At 38.7% G+C, this 12,050-nt stretch overlaps 1 protein-coding gene and 1 pseudogene across 1 annotated transcript; both read right to left on the bottom strand.

Annotated features, from left to right (window-relative positions):
• The window catches only part of LOC138002702 (dnaJ homolog subfamily C member 25 homolog), a 22,726-nt pseudogene extending 13,846 nt beyond the window's left edge, over window positions 1-8,880 (bottom strand).
• On the bottom strand, window positions 8,245-11,210 carry LOC138007210 (transcription factor HES-4-like). The gene is made up of 4 exons (XM_068853995.1): window positions 10,826-11,210; window positions 10,646-10,741; window positions 10,397-10,484; window positions 8,245-10,255 (listed from the first exon to the last, which is right to left on the bottom strand). Exons 1-4 carry the CDS (start codon window positions 10,874-10,876, stop codon window positions 9,729-9,731), a joined length of 762 nt encoding a protein of 253 aa, XP_068710096.1. The 5' UTR covers window positions 10,877-11,210; the 3' UTR covers window positions 8,245-9,728.
• Window positions 11,211-12,050: the final 840 nt, after the last annotated feature.

Raw genomic sequence — 12,050 nt, 5'->3', positions numbered from 1 at the left:
TTGAGGGGTCAAGTTGGGATTTAAGGGGTGTGGGTAAAATTGTGCAGAAATTTTTAGGCAACAATTGTGGAAGCTCTACAGCATTAAATGTCGTTATTTGTTCTTGCCATTGGTAGTGGTTTGATGGTGAAAAAAAACAAAAAAAAAGTGCCAGCTGTTCAGTTTTTGCATGACTTTGAGACATGTTTTAGTGAACTTGTATTGTAAAAATGGCGCTAACTAGTTGAGGTTAAGTTTAGAACAAAGCCCCGCGTATTCCTTTAAATTAAAGGGGGTTTTTTATTAGAGGAAGAAGTTGTTAGCCCATTGACTCCTGACTGCACACCATTGACAAGTTAAATCATCTGGCGTGGGACAGTGTAAAGTCGATTTCTCACTCCCAGGGGTCAATGAGTTAAGTTTACCTTTCATGCAATAGGTTTGCCAATGACTAGTGAGATTATTTAGTCACTTAAATTGCTTTGCGGGTGTATGTGTATACTGAGATAATTTATATAAGGGTTATGTTCTTTACAAGTATTCTCACAATGACATTGTTTTTTTCATCTTTAATGGCCTATTTCCGACACCCAAAATACTGTGTTTGTCTTACAAATGTGATTACTGGTATGCTTAGTTTTTCCTCTGCACACACATTAATTTTGTCCTTGCTCTGCGAAGCTGAATCACTGTTAGTTTTTTCCTGCAAACAAAACTTCTGGGAACAATGTTAAGCAATTTGTCAGGCACAGTTGAGGTTCTTGGGACTTGTGATTTTTGTTGTTTATTTTTATTTAACAGTCAGGAAATAGTAAGTTCTTATGCGTTAGACACCTGGCATTTTAGTGATTTTGCATTTTTATTTCATCAGGTTAGTTTGAATAGTTGAAAAGTTCAATGTGTTAAGTGCACCTATCATTAAAAAATTCACTGTTTTTGAAAAACACTCACAAGTCAGGGGTCAAGCTGTAATTTTAAGGACTAATGACTGAAACAAATCAAGGCTGCTGCCCAACAGTCACCCGGGTCGCCTGGGGCGCCTTACTTGCCGAGCACGTGGGCGAACCAAATTTTTGAACGAGTAGCCCAACCAGGCGCCTGGCTTATCACAAAGTGATTCATCCTCACTTTTAATTAATTAATTCTGGGCTCTTGGACAAATGACTTAGGCTACAAACTTTCAACGTGGGAAAGCCCAAAGGGCTTGGGGAAAAAAAAATTGATTAGATCAGCAGCCTTGACAATGCTTTCTGGATTAATGCATTTTTTGCATAGTGGTCTTTTTATGTTAATATTAAAAATAATTACATTGTAGCAGTTGAATGCTCTCCTTGTAAGACCCAGATGAGTAGTTGTGTATTAAAGAGCCGTGAATTTGCTTATAGATCAGAGAGTTTTGCAAAAATATAGTTGTCACTATCATGGGTGAAAAATTACTCTTTGATTTTGGACATGAAATTTTAGCATGAATTATAATTTCTCATGTGAAATTAGAAAATTGCTACGGATAGTTTTCACAGTGATGTTGTTAAAGTCTTCCGGATTTTTATTAATACGAGGTTGAAGAGACCTAGAAGTAAATCTTTGTACAAGTTCGCGGTTCAGTAAGGTTTTTGTCTTTGAAAATCTAGCATTTGAATTTCCGAATTGTCACTTTTCATGACACCAAATACTGAAACCTGTTTTGATTGGAAAAAGGATGTCTTGTTGTTTTTATCCATGCTTTAAACGTTTCAAGCTAAGTATATTAGAAATTGTGTTCATTGGCATGTGTACTGTCTCCGGAGTGAAAAGGAAGTGCTTTCTTGGTACATGAATGCCAGACATATTTTTGGATTCTGGTTTCTATATTGGTGAAAAATGCTACCAACTTGGCAGCTCCATTCAAAACTCTATAAAGTTGGGTGTCACACTCGGAAACATGTACCGCGTAGACCTCAGACTTGGTCAGGTTGTCTGTGTATTGGTCTACCACAACATTTCATGTTCTTGTCCTTTTTCATCGTATGGCATGTCAGTGAAAACAATCTGAAGCAAGGTTCTTGTTTTTGTTTTTGTTAGGGTTAGGTCTTTGCAATCCCTTTAATAGGGTTAAGTTTTAATTTGTACCTTTTCACTAGAATTTTGTGTAAGCCAGTTTTCCTTTGCCATGTGACAATAAGTTATTTACACTTGAAAACGTTTAGACATGAAATAGCCTTAATTAATGCTATTTTTCAGTGAAGTGTATTTTGCTAACATGGGTTGCCGTTTTCAGTTCATTCGTGATTAATTATTATTAGTCAATCATGTAAGGAATATTGGACAGCTGGACTTGGCATTTTATAAAACAGTAAGAAGGATTCTAAAGGGCGGGGGATTTTTGCCCAGCAATTCAGAAAATTGTGAACTTAAAACAAACTCTGCATTTAAAGCCTTTCAGTGCTTGGATTGATACAGTATATGAGTCAAGGAACCCTGTTATTATGAGCGTAATTTGTCACCCATTGATGTTAACAGGTAATCAAATGGTATGCTTCTGAAATTAAGAAATGGTTTCATTGAAATTAATTTTGGTCAAAAATTCCAATTTCTCTTGCCCAAAAGCTTGGGATATTATAATTTTAACAAAATGCGTGTGAAATTATTTCTAATTTAATAGGCCATTTCCGAGTTCATGGCTGCCTTCTCTTCAAAGCGAGTCTAAGTGCAAAGTTTTTCATTTGGAAATCAGTTTTTCATTCATAAATAAAGTAGAACTAATTACTATCACAAAAACTTAATCACTTGGACTCACTTCAAAGAGGAGGCAGACATGAACTCGCAAATGGTCTATTCACTCATCACCATTCGATCATATGTAGTAATAAAGGTCTGTCAATGCGTAATATTGTGAAATACTTGTTACTTGTGTCCTCTTAGCTCTAGGATTTATGAAGGGTTATGAAAAGGTCCTACATAGAAGTGGTTGCAGTCAGCTCGATCATTTAGCTAAAATTGGCGTACCATATTACCTTTCTGGTCACTGGTTGGGAAGTTGTTAATCCTCAGAATGAACCACTCAAGTGAGGAATGTTTTCTGGTGCCTAAATATGCACTGACCAGTATTAGTTGCTTGGCTGATTTTATTTAATAGTGGTTGTTGACAAAAATAATGTTTGATACCTATTAACATTGGTTGATATATTTTATTATTGCACCTTTCATATACATGCAGACTCTAAAGTTTAAATAGCAATCATCTGTTTTGTTTCACACTGCCGTCTAGCTAATTTGTTGTGGCAGTTAGAGGATGGTTAAAATCCACCAGTTGCAACACCGAATGGGACCCATAAGCCTGTTCCACTTACAGTGGTTTCAGTTGCAAACCAAAACTGACAATTTAAATTTAAATTTCTGAGTCCACATGTTAATGAAATTTGCAGTGCAACAAATTTCAAGTTAAGTCTTAGGTCATTTAATTGCCATGTCATGTTATCAAAGTTTAAGGAATTATCACAAATGAATAATGGTGTATTTAGAGTTCATACAGTTTTTTTTTGTATTTACAGTAAAGAAAGTATTGTTAAAGGAATCATCTGATTGTATCCATCTACTAGATACAATATATCCATTAAAGAAGTGATCTATCTTGTTTGCATTAACTCTTTTTGCTGACTGGAGAAATATAATAATTAATGATAATTATGCAACAGTCAGTGTAAATCCCCACCCAAGCGAGATTCAAAACTGCCCCGGTACGCGGGGTCTTGGACAAGATTTTTCGTCGTCAGTATTCCTCTGCTGGAGGATTTGAGTCCAGAAACTGTGCCGCGCCTAGACTGGGATCAAACCAGACAGCGATTTGAATGGACTGAAAGAAACTTGCGTTAAAGTTGTTGCTTGTGAATCTGTTTTATCCTTACTTTTTGCGTGCCATCCAAAAGTACATTAAAGTCACTGAATAGTGATATTTTTGACGAAATCGTGTACCCTTTCATTGGTGGGGGCGGGGAGATTGGAATGGAAGTTATGCCTGGAGGCGTGAACAGGAGCTCACTTTCTGTTGACATTTTGCCTAAGTTTCCGCCTTTTTCTAGTTGTGGGAGCTGGGGTGATTTACATTAACTGGTGCATTATTACCCTTTTAGTGCTGATAGTGAGACTTGCTCTAATGCCAGATGATGTTACTCGTCAAATGGATCTGTAGCCTGCGTAGCTGTGGCTGTGTTGTTGGCGCGAGAGGTAATGCCGCACGGAGAATGGGGAGGGTCACAGCGCTCCACCCCATTCTCCGCTCCAACAATACCGCCAGCTACTGCTAGCAGCTAAGCAGGCTAATGGAACCGCTTCAGGACGAATGGGTCAATGCAATCTTGTTACTTGGAAAGGGTAAATACAGGTTTTAGTATATTACTGAGTCTTTTTAAATTTGTGTATTGTTTTTGATTATTGAAATGTTTGTTGCCTTACCTATTAATCAGCAGCAATGCAATGGTTGCATCTGGCTTTCGAAGAATTCTTGGGTTTTAGTCAACAAGAAGTCTTGTGAACTAAGGGACACTCACGGGGTAGGGTGACTGCTCTTTGCAGGCTTGACGGAGCTACTAACAAGAGAGATTCCTATCCCCTGCTCCAAAATCTTGAAACGACTAGACAAAAAAGGTTATGAAGACGAGCCGTCAGCAAGAAAGAATATTAGGGTTTTGACTAATAGCCCATAGACGGGGGGGGGGGGGGACAATATGCCTTAAATGATACTCTGTTCGACCACTCAACCGTCCTATTTCTTGCCGTTTGTGATCCACTTGATCCCCAGTCCACAGTATGGATTATCTTGTGCTGTTGCGGTGACTCTGTCCTTATATTAATTTCTTGTCCTTATTTTGGAGGGGTGCAGGTAGGGAAGGGGGTGGGTAAGCTTATCAAATAAATTTTGGTTGTGCAACTGACTATTGTTAGTCAGGTCGTGAATTTCAACTCCAGTCGGACTAACACTGTTCATAAAAACTCTGTGGGACGTTAAGACCCCACACACAATTCGATGAGCGCAGTGCACGGAGTTCCTGGGTCAGGTCTGAACTTAAAACACAGTCAGAAAATGAGTTGAATTTCTCGTGTCAAGGAAAATGGAAAAGCTGCACAATAGGTCTTTTCCTGTCACTCCCTGCTAAGTATTTCTCTTTGTGCGTAGAGTCTTCTGCGCGTATTCTTGGTAGGTTTCAGGGGTAATAGAAATTCGTAGATTTTATCCGGTGGAAAACAGTAGAATATTTAATTAACCTACAATGGTGTCACAGTCATTCTAACGCGAATGGCGTTTTAATGGCTCTTTAAACAAAATATACCCTTGTGGAGCACAAGGATGGAACGTCAATGGATAAACAAGACAGGTGATGAAAAATAAATACCTAGAATCTTATAAGCGACGAGTAACGGTCTTAGACAACAAATGCACCTTTCGCCGTCGGATCGATATCAAATGAGCTTTGTTTCTAATATGTTTCTGTGTCTTTATGTACAACACTGAACCGAACGGCAAATTTTCTATGCATGGGTTTACAGTGGATTTCACGAAACATTAGCCTCGCGTTTCCGAGCTTGGTTGCCAAATCGGGAACTGGGACGGGTAGTTGAAAACGTTCACTGTCAACGGGCCATGAAATTTGCAACTTCAAAATGAACTTTGGCAACTTCGCTCCCGAAAGTTCACAGCCAAGCTTCACTTCTCTCGATCCTAATCCTGAGTAAAATCATAGTTTCAGTAGGTTTTAGAGTCAACACTTCTCATGCATTTGACTTTGAGTGAATCAAAAACTTGCAGTCACTAGGTTTAGCTAGATGGAACATTTGTTAATATGGGTGACCCTATTTGACGGAGAGGTTGAATGATAGAATGGAATGGTGGAACGGCGGAATTGCGGAATAACTATACAGAATATAGTGAATAATTTAAAGCACGGTAAATATGGAGTATTTGGAAACCACGGAATATATGGAACATTCAAAAACACGGAATATACAGAATATTCTAAAACGTGGGGATGAGAGGAAAGTCTTTAAAAAAAGTATATAAATATTACATTTTTTGCCCGTGAGTAGTCTGGGTAGGATAACATAACTTCGGATGATAAGTTTACATTTCCTCGCGACAAAAGATGTAAAAATGTATTACAGAGAAGAGTTCACCCCTGGGTGATATGTTTCCCCTCTTCCGTTTTTGTGCCTCTCGGACTGTGCCGGAATATCGCAGGGCGCACTTTCCCACACTCAGAGAAGGAAAAATGAAGAAAGACGATGGTAAGAGACATTCCTCTCATCCCGCGTTTTAGAATCTTCCGCATATTCCATGTTTTAGAATGTTCCATATATTCCGTGTTTCCAAATACTCCAAAATTTCATATATTCCATATTTAGAATATTCCATAGATTCCACAATTCCACTGTTCCATCCGATAGGGCCCCTCTTAGTTGAGTTGTAATTTTGAGAATTTTTGGGGCACTAAATGTTTTTTCGACATGGATTCCAATTTAGAAAATGTGTTCGTTTGTAAATCCGAAGGTACATTGTACAGTTTAAGATCTAGGTAGCCAACGTTTTTAACGTCAGAGAAAGATTTGTTCAGTCACTCTAGTGTAAAATGAAGTTATTGTTACTTTGAGAAGCCAAACTTTCTCTTTAAAGGCAGAGATTTCCCGCGAATTGCCTTTTACCTATTCATTTGAAATATTATTTCTTGCTAAGAGTTGCATCTTTTTGTCCAAATGAACGCCCAAAAATAAAGATTTTTTAACGATCTTTCAGTGAATTTTTTGTAATTTAATATTCTCTGTCAAAAATTTGCATAGGAAGCTTGAAATAAACATCGCAACGCACTCAAGAAATTTAGACGCATTACCTCTTCGTCGAATTCTCGTTAATATTTTACTAACTTCATGTTATGTACAACACTCAAACCAAACGGCAATTTTTTTCCGGTTGGATATCAGAGAAGGAATCGAACACCTTGAGTGGATCTGTGTTTACAATTTTCTGGTTATTTATAATGATAGTAGGGCAGAGTGGAGTCCAATTCGGTCTGTAATCATACGAGTGATTAACAATATGCGGCCGTCGATTTGTTTAATCACGAAGTCGTGTTACCAATTAATCCTAACCATTAAATTTTCCGAGAAAACAAATGCATTCTTCTTTCATTGTCTAATGTTACAAATTCGTCCATTTTGGAAAATCCCAAGTTTGGTTGGGTATGTGGTTGTTGCTATGGTTATTGTGATAAATACTGTGATTGGTGGATTAAGCTGATTGCACTTAACATGATTAGTTGATGTAACCGTCCGATGACGAGATAAACTAAGAATAAAGCCAGGATCCGAGCCAGGATTCGAGCCAGGATCCGAGCTAGGATCCGAGCCAGGATTCGAGACCTACCCGAGACCTAACCTAACCTAACCGAGACCTGCTCTAACCCTAACTAGACCTAACTAGACTAGAACCAACCTAAATATACCTAACCTAACCGATTCGAGACCTAACCTAACCGAGAGATTCGAGAATAAATAGCGGAGAAAGCTCGTCTTAGCTCGAATCCTGGCTGGAATCCTGGCTCGGATCCTAGCTCGAATCCTGGCTCGAAGTTAGGTATCCTCGTCCGATTACAGGTGTCCGATTGCAGCGAACTGTCCAATTACAACCCTACACAATAATTAGTGAAAATAAAGCAGTTAATGCACCAATCAAATTTGAGAAACTTGTAAAGGTTATGATTAATAATTTTATTTATTTGTATCCAGCTCTCAGTGACAGTCTTCAGGTAAAAAAACAATTTGAAATTTGACTAATTCTTGTTAGTCAAGAATTATTTGAAACAAAAGCTTGTTGTCCATTTCTTGCTTCACTATTGAAAGAAATGGTTCTTCAATGAAGGGTTTGATCTCAAACAGTAGTGGGAAATTTCAGGAAATCTATTTAGTTACGTGTGCTTTTTGATACGGCGGGTGTTACTTGTTTAAACGCACACGAAGAAATAGGAAGTCTTTTATTCCATGTTGTTTGTTTCAATAAAGTTTTTGGCTGGAAAGGTTTTTGTGAGATTTTTCTATTTTTGTGGATTGATCATGTTCATGTTTTATATGCGAGTTGTTTTCATAAAAATGACAAGAATTCTAAGCCATTTTGTATTTCACGTGTTCTTTTTTGCAAATGATTAATAGGTAACCATAGTTTGCAGGTTAGAAAACATTTCTTTAGTCATTCTAGTGTAAAAGGAAGTTAAGTTGGGGAGCCAACAATATTTATTTAGCTGGTTCCTGGTTAACCCAATTTATTGCTACCACTTGCTAGTGCGAAGATTGTTTACATTACTCGTGAACACGAACATTTTTCAACAATGTATCGCTTTAATCTAACCGAAAATCATTCAGATAGTAAAAAACTTCATATTTATTAACCATTTCCTTCGCTTTTGTGTTTGTCAGCATTATGATTTGCAATTATTCAGTTCACGTTTTCGCAAAATTGTTTTGCATCTCATAGCTGCTTAGATTTAACTCTGTTTTGATTGGCTACTCAACCTCATTGTGTAATAGTTCACCCCGAAGTCATAATAGATACTTTACGTTTCTGAGGAAATAAAAAATAAGTGGAGTTTCCGGACTGAGCAGCTCTGTTTTTGAGAAATATGCCGCATTCGAGCTCAATCCCCTAGCCTTCTTCTTCCATTGTAGGAGTTAACAGGAGTACATAATGGATTCCTAGGCTATTTTCTTTTCTTTTCGATTTTTATTTTCGGCATTACGCTGGGAAAATCCAGTTTTAGCGCTTTCAAGACCAGCCAACTCTGTGCCCTCTGTTTTTGTGTAACATGTATCACAGGAAACCCAGTTACGCAGAAGGTCCTCTTGACCTATGGCTGTCTCCGCCAAAGAAGCCTTGTACACCATTTTCGGGCAGCACGGCCCGGCCGTCCACTTTTTGCAAAGGACAGGATCCTTGCGAAGCCTAGTGTGGGTGCCAATTTCGTATAGTACTCAGTGTCCTCTGGCTCTTTGGTCAGTGGGCGGTCGCCTGGAGATGTGTCCCATTTTACCAGAAACTGCAAAAGCCCGAGGGCTCTGCGTACGAAATCGTTACCTTCCTTACGTTATTTATGACATCATCGTGTCGCCTGGGACAACACGTCTGCGCCGTCCTCCATTTTTAGCAAGCGCACTTGGAAGCAAATCATTATGACACACAATGATGTTATAAATAACCCAGGTAAAGTTGGTCTTCTTAATCAGAGGCTGCGATCCTTTGGTTAGTTCCTCACGTAAATCCCTTGGTACTTCACGTATCGACCATTGCCTGTTCCGCAGGATAAAGGCAACGCAGGTTCTGGGGCAAGATTGCGCAAAACCTAGTACAACCTTGAATTTAAAGGACAGTTTCACGGTTTTGCGCATGTACAAGCTTTGGCGCTAGCAGTAGTAAACTTTACGATTTCTTACTGAACCAGATGATGTTCATTAATCACCGAGAGAATTATAGCAAATACACTGAATGACTGAGGCCCAAATTTGTTTCCGTTTCCTGCATCAGCGCTTTCGATTGTTTCATAAAGAATGACATTAAATAGGCTGACTGGACAGTTTGCCCATGCGCTGAGACAGGAAATCCTCCCTTTAAGCATAATTTGGGCCATTTTTTACAAATTTACAAGTTATCATCTTTCCTTTACACTGCATCCAAGTTTAAAATTATTTTAAGCACATATTACATTAGAGAAGCTTGTTTTGAATTTCTTTTTAATTTACCATGGTCTCCAAAGCGGGTCATTGTCTGCTGGTCTTAAAGCTTGTGGCTGATCACAATATCTTTGTGCAAATGCCTTGTTAAAAACAGGTATCAATTGAGGACTGTTCACCATCGCTAGCGGTGAATTTTGGCTTGGTAAGAGGACTGCGGCGATTTTTCCGTTAGCTAATTGTCCCGGAACGATTTGAAATTGTGTAGCGTTTAGTAAACTTCCAGGGTTTATTTCTGTGTGCTTCGTTACTAGATTCGTTGAAAAGCTTGCTGGTCCTAGTGGCTGCGTCATTGGTATGGTGATTGCTTGAGGTTGTTGCATTTGCTGCAGGTTTTCTGTTGCTAATTGTGTTGGTTTTACTACTGGACTGCAAGGTGTACAAAAGGACGCGAGGTGTGCAAGCAAACGTGAGCGAGCTTGAGTATCCATACCGTCCAGTGACATCAGATACCTCGTCATTTCATTAGCACATTCGTTATATCCCGCTCGATAGCGAGCGATCGTGTTAGGATCATTAGCATTCATGCGCGCTGTTGAAAAGAACAAGGTAACGTATGAGTACATGTTTTCTCTTCGTAGTAAACAAGTGTACAATGGTAATTGTGCATAACTCTGTATTGTACGATTCTGGTCTATTAGCAGGTATGCTGGGAAGATCGTTTCACACTAACCTGTGATACTCTGACTCCTCATGGAACGCAAATAACGCACAGTCATTTCTAAAATGTCTGCTTTCTCTAGCTTAGAGTAACAGGAAGTCTGAAAACATAAATGAAAACAAATGAAGCAACCTTGTTTCCCGATAAGTAAAATGCAGGGAATTGAAATCTGTATTCAGATGATTAACAGCAACTGTCTTCATGTTGGCAGGAATCATACTATCATCACTGCTGTTAAGAAGTTGTGTCTTTTTAACTTACGTCTTTTTTCATAGCTTCTAATATGAGGTCTTTTAACTCATTAAGGCTCTGATTAATCCTTGCTCGGCGCCGCTTTTCCATTAAAGGTTTTGAAGACTGAAAAGCGAAAATAAAGTCATGTTCACATTGCGCTAATCGGAGATTATTTGGTCAGTTTTATGAAAGTTTGCAAAACTTTACCTTTCGCCTGTTATCGGGAGTAGAGTTTACGGAGGTACTTTCAAGAACCATTTTTTCGTCTTGGTCTCCAAGCGGACGCCTTGTTAAGTTTGCTTCTTCCCTCTCTCGTGCCCTCTTTAATCTAAGTGCTTACATGATGTGAGTTTTCATTTTTCGCTGTGGGAAAATCCTAGAGACATTTTTTTTTGCTCCAGGACCAATGAAAATGCGTTGTAAATAAACATCAGCTATCAAAGCGTGAGAACCCAAGACGGTGATTGGCTCATATATAGCAATATCGCATGCAAAGCAACTGAAATCGAACTGTTGTTTAGAAGCTAATTATGTGGTTGCTCCACAATGATCCATGCGAACTCAAAATTTCTTATTAAAACTTCATTAACCCAAAACAGACAAACCTATTGTAGTTTTTAAGCCATGTCCGTGGGAACGGTTAACGCTCATTGGCTCAAACATCAAACATAACAATACTAATAGGCATGTTTAAAGTAAACGTTCAGAAAGAACAATAAATGTTTATTCCTGCACGTGCCGAGGCATTATGTTGCCTTCATTCGCACTCGATTAAGTTCACTTGTGAGGTGCCCAGCGTCGAGCGAAACAAAAGAACCTGAAATTTTCCCACGGTCAGACGAGGTGGCTAAGTTTATTCTCAAATAAACGAAATAGCTATCGTTCGTTTCGAAACAACAAGGAATTTAGAACTTAGCTTGTGCTGCTCCAAAGAGAGAAAAGAACATTTCCAAACGAGAAGAAATTGGAGCCGACAGCAATCATTTTTGCTTTGCGAACCAGATATTGCTGCCGGATCTCAGGTTTTTCCGCAATCGTGACATTGAAAACAAAGTACTTTCGGAGTTGCGAGCATTTTAGTACGGAATGTTAAACATTTGTGTAGTGTAAGTGGACATGACAAGCACTCGTGATATAATTTCATTGATAGAGGACACAACCCCAAGGGGATTTTACACATAAATTCTAATTATTTGGAAGTAACTTTTTAATATCAGTTCAGTTATGCATGTTTTCTTGGGTTTAACCAGAGCCATTGTTGAGGAAATGACAAATCAAACAAAACTCTTCAGTCTTTAACTAAGCAAAACATTTTTGTTTGGATAGCCATTGAATGACCGAATTCTTACCGTGCCAAGCCTCTTGGTCGTGATGACTCACAGGGCAGAAATTACCCTGCAAAATTAAAAGCCGGGGGTGCTGATAAAGCAAG

The sequence above is a fragment of the Montipora foliosa genome, chromosome 1 (genome assembly GCF_036669935.1).
Source record: "Montipora foliosa isolate CH-2021 chromosome 1, ASM3666993v2, whole genome shotgun sequence".
Classification (NCBI taxonomy): domain Eukaryota; kingdom Metazoa; phylum Cnidaria; class Anthozoa; order Scleractinia; family Acroporidae; genus Montipora; species Montipora foliosa.
The sequence above is the reverse complement of the archived record's forward strand: the minus strand, read 5'-3'. Positions and strand labels throughout refer to the sequence as shown.